The sequence below is a fragment of the Cygnus atratus genome, chromosome 27 (assembly GCF_013377495.2).
Source record: "Cygnus atratus isolate AKBS03 ecotype Queensland, Australia chromosome 27, CAtr_DNAZoo_HiC_assembly, whole genome shotgun sequence".
In the NCBI taxonomy this organism is placed as follows: domain Eukaryota; kingdom Metazoa; phylum Chordata; class Aves; order Anseriformes; family Anatidae; genus Cygnus; species Cygnus atratus.
This window is the reverse complement of record NC_066388.1, coordinates 516,074-529,437: the sequence shown is the minus strand read 5'-3', so window position 1 is coordinate 529,437 and position 13,364 is coordinate 516,074. Positions and strand designations below refer to the sequence as shown.

General features: G+C 57.5%; 1 protein-coding gene across 4 annotated transcripts in view; it reads left to right on the top strand.

Moving 5' to 3' along the window:
- Nucleotides 1-5,309, top strand: part of TACC1 (transforming acidic coiled-coil containing protein 1) — a 32,910-nt gene extending 27,601 nt beyond the window's left edge. For all 4 annotated transcript variants that reach the window (XM_035562655.2, XM_035562653.2, XM_035562654.2 and 1 more), the window contains 5 exons: nt 386-429; nt 529-689; nt 1,198-1,304; nt 1,615-1,735; nt 1,929-5,309. In XM_035562655.2, the coding sequence (XP_035418548.1) occupies nt 386-429; nt 529-689; nt 1,198-1,304; nt 1,615-1,735; nt 1,929-1,997 (502 nt within the window). In that variant the 3' untranslated portion in view covers nt 1,998-5,309. The remainder of the gene's footprint in view (nt 1-385; nt 430-528; nt 690-1,197; nt 1,305-1,614; nt 1,736-1,928) is intronic.
- The last annotated feature ends 8,055 nt before the right edge of the window (nt 5,310-13,364 follow it).

Sequence of the window (13,364 nt, the reverse complement as noted above, 5' to 3'; positions counted from 1 at the left end):
GTCCTGCTCGGGGGATGCTGTGCTCTTTGCTCCCCCCTGGGAGTGCAGGTTGGGCTGTGGGGCCGTAATGGGATGACACGGTTCGGCATCACCGGGGTGGGACACATTACGAGATGTGTTCCCCTTTGTGCTTGTGCCGTGTTGAGCCTGCGGTTTCCTTGTCGCGGGGGTGAAATCCCATTAGCTGCGGCTGCAGGGAGGTCTCAGCGCCGCAGTGGGAGCTGGAGCCCAGCTCCTGTGGTCCAGGCTCTGCGGAAGGGCTGGTGCTCGGGCTGCCTTCATGGCAGGGAAGGGGTGGCAGGGCACCTTGCTAGAGCAGAGCTGTAGGTGTGTGCCCGCAAGAAACTGCTGCCTCTTACCTGCTCTTATTCTCCCTCCATCCTAGGAAAATCGTGGCTGAGTACGAGAAGACCATTGCCCAGATGATAGGTGAGGTCCCACGCCTGGCCGGGTGTGCGGGGCAGGGAGCTGCTGCCGCAGCCATCCCTGCTCAGCCCCCGCATCCCTCTTATTGGTTCTCCTTCACAGAGGACGAGCAGAGGACAAACATGACGTCTCAGAAGAACCTGCAGCAGCTCACCATGGAAAAGGACCAGGCCCTGGCAGACCTGAACTCAGTGGAGAGGTCCCTGTCGGATCTCTTCAGGAGATACGAGAACCTGAAGGGCGTCCTCGAAGGCTTTAAGAAGGTCCTTGTCTTGGTGTCCTCCCCCTCCTCGCAGCCCCTTGGGGCCGGGTTCCTGTGCAGTGGCTTTCGGGTCCCCCGCGGCGCTGCTTCAGAGGCTGCCCCAGCCCTTGCTGAGAGCTCAGCTCGCTGCTGTGCTCTGGCAGCTTGCTGACAAATGAGCAGAGCCTCTTCCGTGCTGTGGGAAGCCGGCGGTGGAGCTGGGCTCACGCAGAGCCTGCTCCCCAGGGCTCTCCTGCTGATGGCGAGCACAGGGCATTGTGCCCTGGGGCAGAAATTGCGTCTGAGGCAGGGCAGGTGCCAGGGCAAGGAGCCCTCAGAGACCCTGGCTCCACGTACACAGCAGCTTTTCCTTGCTGCTGAGCTGGATAAGGGGCTACAGCCCCTTGTAAGTGAGAAACTGGGTCTTTTTAAAGCCTTTTTCTTTCACCTGCAGAACATGTTCTGTCATTCTATCAGAGCGACGTCTCTCTGCTCAGTCCCAGCACAGATGGATGTTCTCTATTTTCCAGAATGAAGAAGCCTTGAAGAAGTGTGCCCAAGATTATTTAACCCGGGTCAAGCAAGAAGAGCAGCGGTATCAGGCTCTGAAGGTCCACGCAGAAGAAAAATTAGACAAGTAAGAGCCGCAGCTGAGGACTGTGTAGGGTGCAGGCTGGGGGAGGAGGAGGAAGAAGAGAAGGATAGGTGCCTTCTAGCCTGTTCTTTGACCAGGTGCAGCATCAGACCCAGAGCTCGGGGTTGATGTGAAGGTGCAGGCCACGCAGGGGCTTGCTGGCGCTGCTGAGGAGCTGCCTGGGCACCCCTGATGCAGGCGGGCATGCAGGAGCCGGGCTATGCTAGTGCAGCACAGTCTGACATCGTGTCGCAGGGCTCCTGGCTGCACCCAGCAGCATAACCACGGCCCCCTTCTCTCCAACCCCCCCCAGAGCCAACGAGGAGATCGCCCAGGTGCGCACAAAAGCCAAAGCAGAGAGCGCGGCGCTGCACGCCGGGCTGCGCAAGGAGCAGATGAAGGTGGAGTCCCTGGAGAGAGCCCTGCAGCAGAAGGTAACGCTGCCCCCCGGCCTCCGCGGGCTGCGCTGGGTTACTCTGCGCTTCCGTGGTGCTGTTTGGGTGCCTGGGCATCCTGTTGGTGCTGGGCTGTGTGCTGAAGCAGGTCCTTGTGCCACGAGTACCGGGGTCAGTTGGGGACCAGGAGCGGTGCTGCTGCGGGGGTCCTCAGGGGCTGCTTCTCTTCCAGAACCAGGAGATTGAGGAGCTGACCAAGATCTGCGACGAGCTGATAGCGAAGCTGGGAAGGACAGACTGAGCTCACCGCCCCTCGTCCAGCACTCTGCACTTGGCCGCTTTCCTCGTACCTTCAAGCACTTTGCCTTATTACCCAGGAGCCCCCCCCAGCAGAGAAGCACACACGTGGCTGCCAGGCCCCGCAGCTCCCCGCTCACCCCAGGATGGGAGCCCAGGGGCTGGGGGCTTTGCTCGGCCCCCACGGGCGTGCTGCTTCTGGGGGGTCCCTGTGGGAGCCGCCTCGCAGCTGGGAGGTAGCAGCCCGGGCTGCCCCCCTCACCTGGGAGCAGGCCTGGTGGTGCCCCCCACATGCTGTCATTTGTTGTCTTCACATGCTCAACAGCGTGGATCCGGCCTCATGGTAGCTCCTGCCCCGGGATGTGTGTGGTGCTGGGTTCAGAGCCATCGAGCCCTTGCACTGGGGAGGGGGACCTGGCATGTGGGTGAGGGGGGCAGCAAAGGGGCCTTGGGGACCCCAGGCACCCACTGCAGCCCCTGGCTGAAGCAGGTTCTCAGTAGGGTGGTTTGGGGGAGGCAGCACTGTTCCAGGGGCTGATCCTGGCTGCTGGCACATTGGTGAACCACAGCACAGCACATCCTGGTCCCTGGCCGTGCCAGCCCCTGGGGAAGGATTCCTGCATCGCTGCATTCGTGCACTTTATTAGGGTTGCACTCAGCTCTGTATTGACTTCTCCCAGTTGGGCATGGTCCTGCCATGCATCCCCTTCCCTAGGCGTGGGTATGGCCGCTCCATCAGCAGTAACCTCATCTCCATGAGAGCCCAGCCAAGGTGGGTGCAGGAGGCTGCTGGAGCCGAGGGTTGTTTGGGAAATGGGGCAGGTCGTGGCTCTGTGGAGCTGGGACCTGCCTGTGCCCCCGCTGCCCTTCTGCCCTGGCACTTCCCGTGGTGTTAGCATGGTTTTCTCACCTGCTTTAAAATATGCAGAGCCAGGCTTGTGCTGTTGGCTCCACGTGCCGTAGTGAGGTCAGTCCCCCACTTTTGATGTTGCAGCAGGAAGGAAGCAAGCCCTAAACGTCTGCACAGTTCTGCTGCGTTAGAGCTCCCTTTCCAATCAGTACAGAAAGGTGAGGAGAAGTGCAGTCATGCTCTGAGTCTTGCTGCTCTGAGAAACACCCTTGCAGCACTGAATATTAAGAGAATCAAACAAAAGCTAGCCTTTACAAGAAAAGACAGATCCAGACAGCAGTGAAATACGCTTTGAAATCTGTCTGGATTCAAACCAAAATCTGAATGGCCGTGCAGGCAGGCTGCCTGCTGTATTTCAGAGGTGTTTACATCTCTGGGCATGCCAAGCCCCAGGAGAACTGCTGAGGTTGGAGGGTCCTTCGCTCTCACCTTGCGCAGACAGCCCTGAAGTGTCAAACAGGGGAAGTATTTGCTGTTGGGACTGTTTCCTACCTAGTCTATCTAAAACCTTAGCAAACCTTTTTGCTGCTACCTTTTTGCAAAAGAATTAAGCTGTTTTCCCTCTGTTTTCTAATCCCTGTGTTGAGCATGCAGTGCAAACATCTGTTTAAATCAGAGCCATACACCTGATATATATTTTGTTAGTTATATTATGTATAGAGAGAATTTATTACACACTTAAGCAGACGAAGAAGTCGGCAGCCTGCCCTGGCATGCGCAGGGTCCCCACCTGCTCCCTGAGCTCCCAGTTAGCCCAGTAAAGGGGCTGGAGCAATGCGGTGAGGAAGCTGATGGCTGATGCTGTGTGCACCTGCAGCTCTGTGTTGAACATTCACCTCTGCACAGCTGACAGAAAGGAAAAATCCTACTTTTCCCTTTTTCTATTCTTTTTTTTCTCCTTTTTCTTTTGTTTGGGGAGTCAAAAAGCCAACCACAGCCCACTGGAGCACAACTCCCCTTCCCTCGGTTTCACCAGCACCTGGGTTGTTGCAGCCTAGCACCCTTCTCTTATTCTCCCACGTGTCCGGCCCAAAGCAGCCTTCCCGGCCCCGGTGCGGGTGGCCCTTCCATTAGCTGGTGGTTTCGCATGTGGTGGTGGTGCAGCAAGGAGTGACGCTGTCATGGGATGTGCTGCGTGCAGAAGGCTCTGTATAATTAGATTAAAACCCTTGAGACCCATGGAGTTCCTAGGGAGGCGGGTTCCTCTCGGCAGCCTGTTCAGAAGCGGGAGGGAGCAGGCTGCCAGAGAGCGGAGTTGCACGGACTTTTGGAGCTTGTAAGAAGTTCACAGGGGGCTGGTTTCTGGTGTAGGACACAGGTGGGGTTCAGACAAGCTTGAGGTCCCAGCACGAGATTTGTTCTGGTTTGTTGTTCTGGACCTTGGAGGTGGCAGGTAGCGACAGGAGGTTTGATTTCATCACCCCCAGCGCTTCCCCAGAACCACGACTTGCATATGATGCAGTAAGTGCTCCAGTCTTCTCTCTCCTGCAAAAAGGGGCAATCTGGGAGGCCAGGCTGTCTGGAGAGCTGCTCCCACGGCAATAATCTGACCTGGCAGCACCTTCCCACTCCTCTCCGCTCCCCGGTGTCTCGTGGTCGCACTTTCACTGCCTCTGTCACCTGAGTGCTGTTGCGTTTCTGTGCCTGTCAGCATGCACTTACGATCTGGGCAAAGATTCCTAAGGAATGATTTATTAACTATAATATGGTTATAGTTACGTATATATATATATATAATGGTTATAGTTCTATATAATAGAAGGTGTGCGTTTGCAACTTTAAAGGGGCGAGACTTGCACCTCGTGTGCTGCTCCCCACGAGGTGCCCGGCAGGAGCCGGCTGTGCTCAGCAGGGTGAGGAGCGCAGAGCTCACTGCGGTGCCCGGCCACGTCCTTGGGCGCACCACGGCACCGTGCCCCGTGTTGGAGCCCAGGAACGCAGCCGGCCCAGGGAACCTTTGCAGATACCCATGCGCCGAGATCCCAGGGTGGCTGTGGTTGTCTTCTCTTCCTTGCGGTAGAATTTCAATATCCCTTTCTGACAGCGGAGGGTGCCTGCCCGCGAGCCCTTAGTGTCGCTGTGTGCCAGTGTGCGTTCACCAGTAGATCTTGTCTGCAATAAAGTGCCAACGAGTGCCCACCCCCACTGCAAGCCTGCTTCCACCACATCCTTCCAGCATCCCCCCAGAGGCAGGAAGATTTTCTTTGCGTGACTACTACCAGGATTGCTTTGTACAATGTATGTAACTGCCATCAACATAAATTTTATATGTACAATAATTTCCCTTTTATATGTCAGGTAAATATTTGTAAGAGTTATACTCACACAAATGAGATTATTATAATGATTACTAATATATTTTTTCCATGTTTCATTGCCTGAATAAAAATTGTGTTTATCACTCTTGAAAGCTTTCCAGGTGATTGTAAGGTCAGCAAGGGGGCTGGGGAGACAGACGGTGGCTCAATCTTCTAGGAAGGGCCTGATTCTGCCTCATTTGTGTGATAATTCTTTTGGTTTCAAATAAGCGTGATTATCACCTCTTCCTGAGCTGGGCGTCCACAGACTGAACCGGAGACCAGCAACACCTCCAAGTGCCCCGTGGTCTGCTCGCACACCGTAGTCTGCTCACACACTGTTTTGCTCGCACACTGATGTGGTGCCATCAGCACACACAGGGCCATGGCTCAGCCACCTGCACACTATGCACGGGAGCAGCAGAGCCTGGGGCAGCTCTGCGGGGAGGCGGGGTACCGGCTCCCATCCCTGGGCTGACCCTGGTGCCTTTCCTGGCCCTCGGTAAGGATGGAGCCGTCCCTGCCCCGCTGAGGGCAGGGACAGCAGGTGGCAGGGATGGCTCCCTCGTGCTCCCAGCCCCATGCAGGTTTGCGGTCTCTTGCATTTCTGCCTTGGGTGAGCTGGGAGCTCAGGAGGGTTCTTCCCCAACTGAGCCACCACAAGCAGCAGGGAAGGCGTTGTTCTCTGGGTGGAGCAGGTGGGCTTGGCTGAGAGCTCTGGAAGCTGACACACGGCATGGAGAGGTCCCCAAAGCAAAGTCCAGCCCCCTGGTGCCAGGTCTGGCCACTGCCACCAGCCCCCTGGTGCTGTGCCCCGCTCCTTGCCCCGGGTGGCCCCTGCCCTTGGGGCATCGCGTCCCCTCCTCCGGCTCAGGTGGCATTAGCCAGGGGCTCCAGTAAGTGTGTTATCCTCAGCCCATTGATCCAATCACCCAAGCAGATTAACTGTAAGACCTCGGGACAAAACAGAGGCTACGCTACCTGCGCTGCACACTGCTGAAAATGCCCGCCCTGAGGACCCTCCTGGCCCTGGCCCTCGTCACGTCCCTGGCTGGAGAAAGTAAGTGTCCCCTCGCTGAAGGCGGCGCTGGGCGGGAGGACGGGCAGTAGCTGCTTGCTGCTTGCTGGCTGCCTCCGGCCTGCCGCTGGCTCTGGGCTCTTGCTGTGCCTCCTGTCCTTGCAGAAGAGCTGCTCTGGGGGGGACGGTCCCTTCCCTTGGCTAGGACAGTGCCAGAGTACCCTGCCCCTGTGCCTTCTGCTGTGCTTGCGCGGGTGGTGGGTGTGAGCAGGGATGCTGGGCTCCAGCCTGGTGGGAGCCGAGGTGGTTCCCGAGCTCAGGAAAAGCAGCTTCTGACCTGCTTGGTTCCTCAAAGGCAGAACTGCACCAAGCCATCCTAAAAGGCAGGAAGGTGGTCGCGCTGCTCCTGGCATGGTCGTGACGTGTGGTCAGGTTGTGGTGATGTCAGGATCTTTGTACCAAGGGGAGAATGAAACCCAGCTGTGGTTTTCGCTGACGGTAAATTAAAGGCTGCACCGTGCTGCAAAAACCAAGCAGTGCCGCAGTGGAAATCTGTGCTCAACGTGCGTTAACGGCGGGCGTTTACCGGCATTCGGCCCTGTTCAGTCTCAGTTCCCTGAGACATGGGTTTTCTCCTTTTCCACCAAACACAGGAGCTCAGACCTCCTGCAAAATGAAATGTGCTGACCATGCAGCTGGGGCCTGCTTGCCACGAGAGGGCTCTGTTCAGCCAGGAAAGCGAATACAAAATTGAATCCCGACATAAGCAGTAATTTAACCATTGCTATCAAAATCAAGTGGTCTTCAGAATTTCCTGGTTCGGGTGGGAGCAGGTTCTTCAGGTTTTCTTGGTGGTTCTCTGTCTGCAGATATTTAAAACAGTGATGATATTTAAAGTGTCTTTCTGTCATAAAGTGATAATGACACTTTCATATTTACTCAGCTGGTTCCTAAACTGAGCTGGGACCTCTGGCAAGTGTGCATTTTCCTCTCCTGCAGGGTCAAACAGTTCTTACGCTTGTCATCAGCTCTGACACACGGAGAGCCTGCAGAAGCAGGGGCTGGTTATCACCTCGCGTGCCTCTGGCCTCCTTTGCGAGCAGGCTGGAAGATGGCTCTGCCTCTGACACGTGTCTGCCTGTCACCTCGCTGCCGAGCGCCGCGCTTGTCCCTCTGAACCGTGCATTTCGGGTGCAGGTTCTGTGCAATGGGTTACATGGGGGGAGCTGCTTTAAAGATGCACAAATGCACAAAACTGCCTCCATAGTTTAGAGGAATCCTCCCCCTGCAAATGCTCATTAAAAAGAAATTCAGCGCAAAATGACAAAGATCAAGGTGTTTTCCATCGCTTCGAGTCACACTTGGGCGAGCACAGCATGCATTTTGCAGAGAGCAGAGCCCCCTGAAGCCCACCTGCCTTGGCCCTGCCAGCTCCTGCCTGTCCCTGGCTCCCCCAGCCCTGGCTGAGCGCAGCCCCAGCACAGCCCAGCACCGCCTCACCGCCGCTCCTCCCTTCGCACAGGTGCAGCGCTGAAATGCCACAAATGCGTCGCGTCCAACGAGAACGACTGCAACAAGCAGGGCTCCCACAGCTGCCCCCAGTACGCGGACGCCTGCTCCACGATCACTGCGCCGAGTAAGTCCCTGCGGGGGGCTGCACAGCCGCTGCCACCGCTGTCCCTCTGCGGTTTGCCCCAGCCGTGCTGGAGGGGTGTGCTCCTGTTCGCACGGGGCTGCTCCCCTTCCATGGCTGTTGCACGCAGCATTGGGAGCTGCTGAGTGACAAAAGGCTTGGCAGGGAGGTGAAGGAAGGGAAGGACGGTGTCAGCAGGGCAGGACTGCATCCCAGCACCCCAAAGGAGCCTGGGGCTGTGGGAGGGGTGGCTGGGGAGAGGGGAGGGATGCCTGGGGCTGGCTGCCCCTCGAACCCTTGAGGTAGGGATGAGCCACCAGTTTTTAGTCTTTGGGAACAGGCTCTTGGTCTGAGATAACAATGCACTTTTCTGGTGTAAGGGAAGCGCTCCAGCAGTGTGTTAACACCCTCAGTGCAACCTTACAGCTGCCAGACAGCATCGTGGCCTGCAGGACAGACACGGGCAGGTCCCCAAACCACCCCCCTCCTGCCTTGGGTTGGCTCCCTTGCTGGGCTATGTGTGTTTTCACATACGGCTATAAGTTGTTGGTCGCTCCTTTCACAGCAATGTGCTCTGCGGTGGCTTAGAGAGATGTGACCATGAGGACATCCCTCGGCCACCGGACCACTGCTCGGCTCTCCAGCAGTCCCGTATGCGGGAGGGAGACCCTTTTATTCCAGATCTGCAGCATAACATGCTGGGATGCACCTCTGCTTTCTCTCTTTCCCCTCTCAGCTCAGCAGGGATGGAATAAAGGCCCCCATGCCCCGGGAGCGCCTAACCCTCTGTGATCTGCCTTCCCTTGCAGACAGCGTCATTAAGTCCTGCTCCTACAAGTCCTTCTGCGACCAGGCGCGGCGCGGTGGCTCCGGCGGGGCCACCCTGCAATGCTGCTTCAGCGACGACTGCAACGGGCCACGGGGCTCGCGGAACGGCGGCGGGGCCACACCGCTGCACCTGCCCAGCCTGCTGGCCGTGGCGCTGGCGGGGAAGCTGCTGCTGGGCTTGCCGTGACAGCGGCGGGGCCGCGGGCGGGTGGCCGAGCACGGCCGCTCGCCACAGTAGCGTAGGCGCCGTGCACCAGGAGCGCGGTGCGTAGAGTCGCTGCTTGGAGTGCGGGAGAGGCCAGGCCGCCCGCCGGTCAAATAAACGCTGCAGTTGGAAATCACGTTCATGGCCACTGCTTTTCATTTACAGGAAACCCATAACCTAGCGAGATAATGGCTCTAACTGAACTGATTTGGCTTCCTGGGGCTCCTATTTGAATGTGAGCTCATCCAAGCACGTCTGCCATGGGAAGGCTTTGTCAGCCTTGCCGAGCAGCGTGGTGCAGAGCCCTGGGCACAGCCCTGCTCCTGCACGCCGTGAGCCCCCTGCACCGCGGTGGGATGATTTGGGATTCCTGTGTCAGCTGCGGGGAGAAGTTTCTTTCTTCCTGGGGTTGCAGAGACTATGGGCCCAGACAGACTGTGGATATGTTTGGTGTGAAATATCATCTGAGTCTGTTCTGTGAAGCTCTTTGCACTGCCTGACTGGAGGGAACCATCCCTGGGTACCCCCAGCAGCACCTGTCCCTGTCCCTGTCCCTGTCCCAAGCCTGGGATGCTGCACAGTGGGGTGAGCTTGTCCCAGAGGAGCAGCACTGCCTGTGAGAGATTAAACTTTCTGGTGACTAATTTGTGCTCTGGCTGTCACCACCACCTCTGGGAGATCTCGCTTTTCCTCTTTCCACCAGGCTTTCCCTTTGAACCCTCACGAGGAGGTGTGTCCTGCAGGTGCCTATTGTTACAACCTGCCAGATTGTGGTTATAAGGAGAGGTCCTCCTGCAGCCAGGGCCCCCTTTGGGCTGCTCTGATGAAGACACAGCTTGGCTCAGCAGATCTCGTAGTCTAAAGAGAAGAAAAGCAGTGCCTGGCTGAGGTAAGGAGGAGATGAGGTGTGTGAGGTGCAGCTGGGGGATGCTGGGGAGCTCCAGCCCCGAGCAGCTTCATGGGAAGCTCAGCGGGATCTTAGTCAGGACAAAGCTCCCGAGGCTCACTGGTGGGTTCTGTGGGATCCAGTGCCAGGCAGCAAACAAGCAAACCACTTTTCCTGTTATTTTCTTTGTCTGATGCTTATGAATGTGAAAGTGTCTGCACTGAGCCAAGCAAGCGCCAGTGCTCTGCTGTGGTGGCTGATAGCATCTGTGGGAAAGTCCACGGAGCCTCAGCCAGGTTTGGAGAAACCTCCTCTCCTCTGTGCTGCTCAGCCCTTGACAGCCAGCAGTGGTATGGGGCTGTCCTGTGCTTGGGGCTTCTTGGGGTTGTGAGCTCCCAGGTTAATCCTCCCGGCCCCGAAGTCTGCAGAGGGCAGCGTGGATGTGGGGCTGGTCCCGTGGCTGGTCTCTGCCCAGCTCGTGGCGCTGCTGGAAAGGAACCTCCGGAGTACTTGGTGCTGCTTTGCCTTGTAAAAGAGAGTGTTAGAAGTGAGGAACGAGAGTGAGGAGGAAAGAAAAGGGAGGAGAGAGCGGGCTGTCTGGGAGTGTGGAGATCACAGTGAGAACGCGGCTGCAAGAAATGTGATGCAGGGCGAGACGGCAAACTGCTGACTGAAAGCGCTGCCACTGCTCCTCCAGCACAGCAGTCTGCTGGGAGTTTCCCTTAGTCATAATGTGAGAAAAAAGGGAACAGGTACTGAAACCAAAAAGGGCAAGTACAAACAGAAGAGAAGAAATAATGTGGCGTGCTTGGATCCAACTGTGGAACTCACTGCTGCAGGATGTTACTGAACCGACCCGGTGAATTTTGCAGGATAAGAGGGCCAGAAATCCTGGAGAACAGGAATGTCAAGCCCTGTTTGGGTGATGCTCACAGGGCCACGCTCTTGCTGCGGGCCGGGAGGTGTCCCAGCAGCACCACGGGGCCCTGCTCCTCCCCACAGCCTCCAAAAGGACAAAGGATGCTTTCCCCTGGGGGGCTGGGGGGGCATGTGCACCTCTGGTGGGGCAGAGCCCTGCTGGCCCTCGCTGCTACCGGGGGGGAGGAGGGGGGTCTCCTGTGAGGTCTGGGGGCTGCTCGCACTCCCAGAGAGAAGCTGCAGCAGCAAAATATATTGAAAGCATCGCAAGAGCGCTAAAGGCTCTTCCAGATAAAGGAAGAGCACCAGCGTGACAGGCTGCCATGTGACTGCCCAGAGAAACAGAGCTGCCGCAGATCCAGGCGCTGATGCGAGTCACAAGGTCTGCAGAAGATGCCCTGGTATAAAAATACTCCGTGGAACAGTTTAGTCTCTGCAGAGCAGGCAGGGATGGGGGGACGCAGCAGCTGGCAGGACAAGGCGGGGGGAGCTCCAGAGGGAAACGCCGCTCCCGTCCCACACAGCGACGACAAAGCGCAGCCCCTCCAGAAGTGCGGCTGCTGGGAGGGATGCCCTGAGCCTGCAGGGCTGCCTGGCTGCCCCGGGACCTCCCCACCAGCCCAGCCAGCAGCAGACGGGAGGCAGCGGCCAGGAACTGGTCTTTCCGGAGAGGCAGCGAGCAGTGGGGAGGAGAGGACAGGCATGGGGCGGATGAGGGTTGTGGGTGAGGCTGTGCTGAAATCCCAGCGCTGAAGCTCAGATTGTGCCTCTACCATGCTGTGCTCGCATTTCAAAGTGTGCCTGTGCCCCTCTGCGTGTTGTAACACAGGCACAGTGTGGGTGTAAGTGGGCAAGCGGGCAGCGGGCTGGTGGGCATCCAGGGCTGAGAGCTGAGCTTGCCTGGGCTTGGCCCCGAACCTCGCCTGGCCCAAAGGCCAGCCCTGCTCTGAGGCAGGAGGGTTGCTCTTCCCCCCAGTTTTTTCTTTTTGAATCTAAGTATAACCCAGTTGTTGTGGCCTTCATTTCCATAACTAGTGGTTTTCATGCTTCAGGTTTTGGTTCCCTTCTTATAACACCCTCAGAAGCCCTGCAGTGAGCGCTCGGCACTTTCAAACTGCCTCTGTCGGTATTTGCAGCTGGGCAAGGCTGGGTGTGAGGGTCCGTGGCCATCTGTGTGGGCAGGTGGGCAGCACAAGGAAGAGCGTGCCGGCAGATCCTTCCCTCGGGAGGTCCACGAGGGGCAATGCCCAAATCCTGCTCTGTTGTGCACCTGGGCTGGAGCCCCCCTGCGCGTATCAGCTTGTGGTTACGCACGGCCCTGCCAGCAGCTCCCTGGGAGTGCTGGCAGCTGCAGATGTGCAGGGAGGTCATCAGTTCTTTCCTCCTGATGTAATAAGTGATGTGTTTGGGGCTGTGGCTCCCAGCAGGGTGTGTGGCCGGATTGTCCCCCGTGGGGCAAGAGCGGGGGAGGTGGATGAGCACGGGGAGGGCAGGCTGCTCCTCGGGCACGTGGCTGCGGTCAGCCTGCAACGGCGAGGAGAGCAGCCCTGGCTGCAGAGCTGCACAGAGCATTTAATTGTGCTGGATGCTGTGCTTTGGATGGAGACAGGAGGGGGAAGCAGCCGGTCAGAGCCCAGTATGAAGTTTCTTGGGAAAATCGCCTCCTGCCTGAAATGCTGGGAAAGCACCACTTGCACGATATCTGAGCGAGGCACGCTGCGTGCAGCACCGGCCCAGCACCGGCATCGGTTTCGCCCGCGTGGGGAGAAAGTGCTTCAGGGCCAGATGCAGCAACAGCATCGGCCAGAGAAAGCAGGGGCTTTCCGGGGCGCCTGCTGTGTGGTGGGATCCCACACTGTCCTGACCACACAGCACGGGGTTCCTGCTCCCCAAATCCACCCTGGTGAGCTCCGGCAGCCTCTCTCCCAGGCCAGGCTTTTGCAGGACCCAGAACCCAAGCTGGGCAGCTTGTCTCTGTTCAAGGCCGTGCTCAAGCATATGCTTAAAGTCCAGCTGCCCCGGGCCCCTGCCTGCTGTGCTGCAGCGCTGCCTCTGCGAGGGGTGAGAGGCGGCCCTGGGCTGTGACAGACTGTGGTTTCATCCGCTCGAAGCAGTGACACGGGCACAGCGCAGTCACACAGAAATGAACACACATGGTTTCAGTAACAGCATTTGGGCAATCTTCTGTAACATGGAAGGGAAAAAAAAAACTTTGTTCTAAAAATGACCCAGGCCATAGGAAATGCTCGGGGTTGAGGCAATGTGTTTACTTAACAACACTTCACACAACAAGCTCTAAACTCTGCAATTGCTCTTGGAGAGGAAAAAAAAAATCTTCTAATGCCTGACACTGAATCTTCAGACTTGAGTCTTAACTTAAAATATGCAAAGGCAAGAATGTCCCAGATGCATCAGCAGTGAGGTGCGTGGAGCTGGAGACCAGGATTATTTGCACTGCCCAGAAGCAAGTCCTGCAGCTGACTGTATCTGGACAGGGGCTCTGCAGACCTGACCCTGGGTGTGGGAGCGCTGCTGAGTTTGTGCTAATTCAGCCCCAGCCTCTTGAGCAAGTGACAGGCTCACCAAGTGACTAACAAGTGACAGGCTGATGCAGCTGTGAGGTTTTCTGGGTGACCAGGCAGCACCTGCAGGCCCTGCGTGTGATCAGTTGCCCCC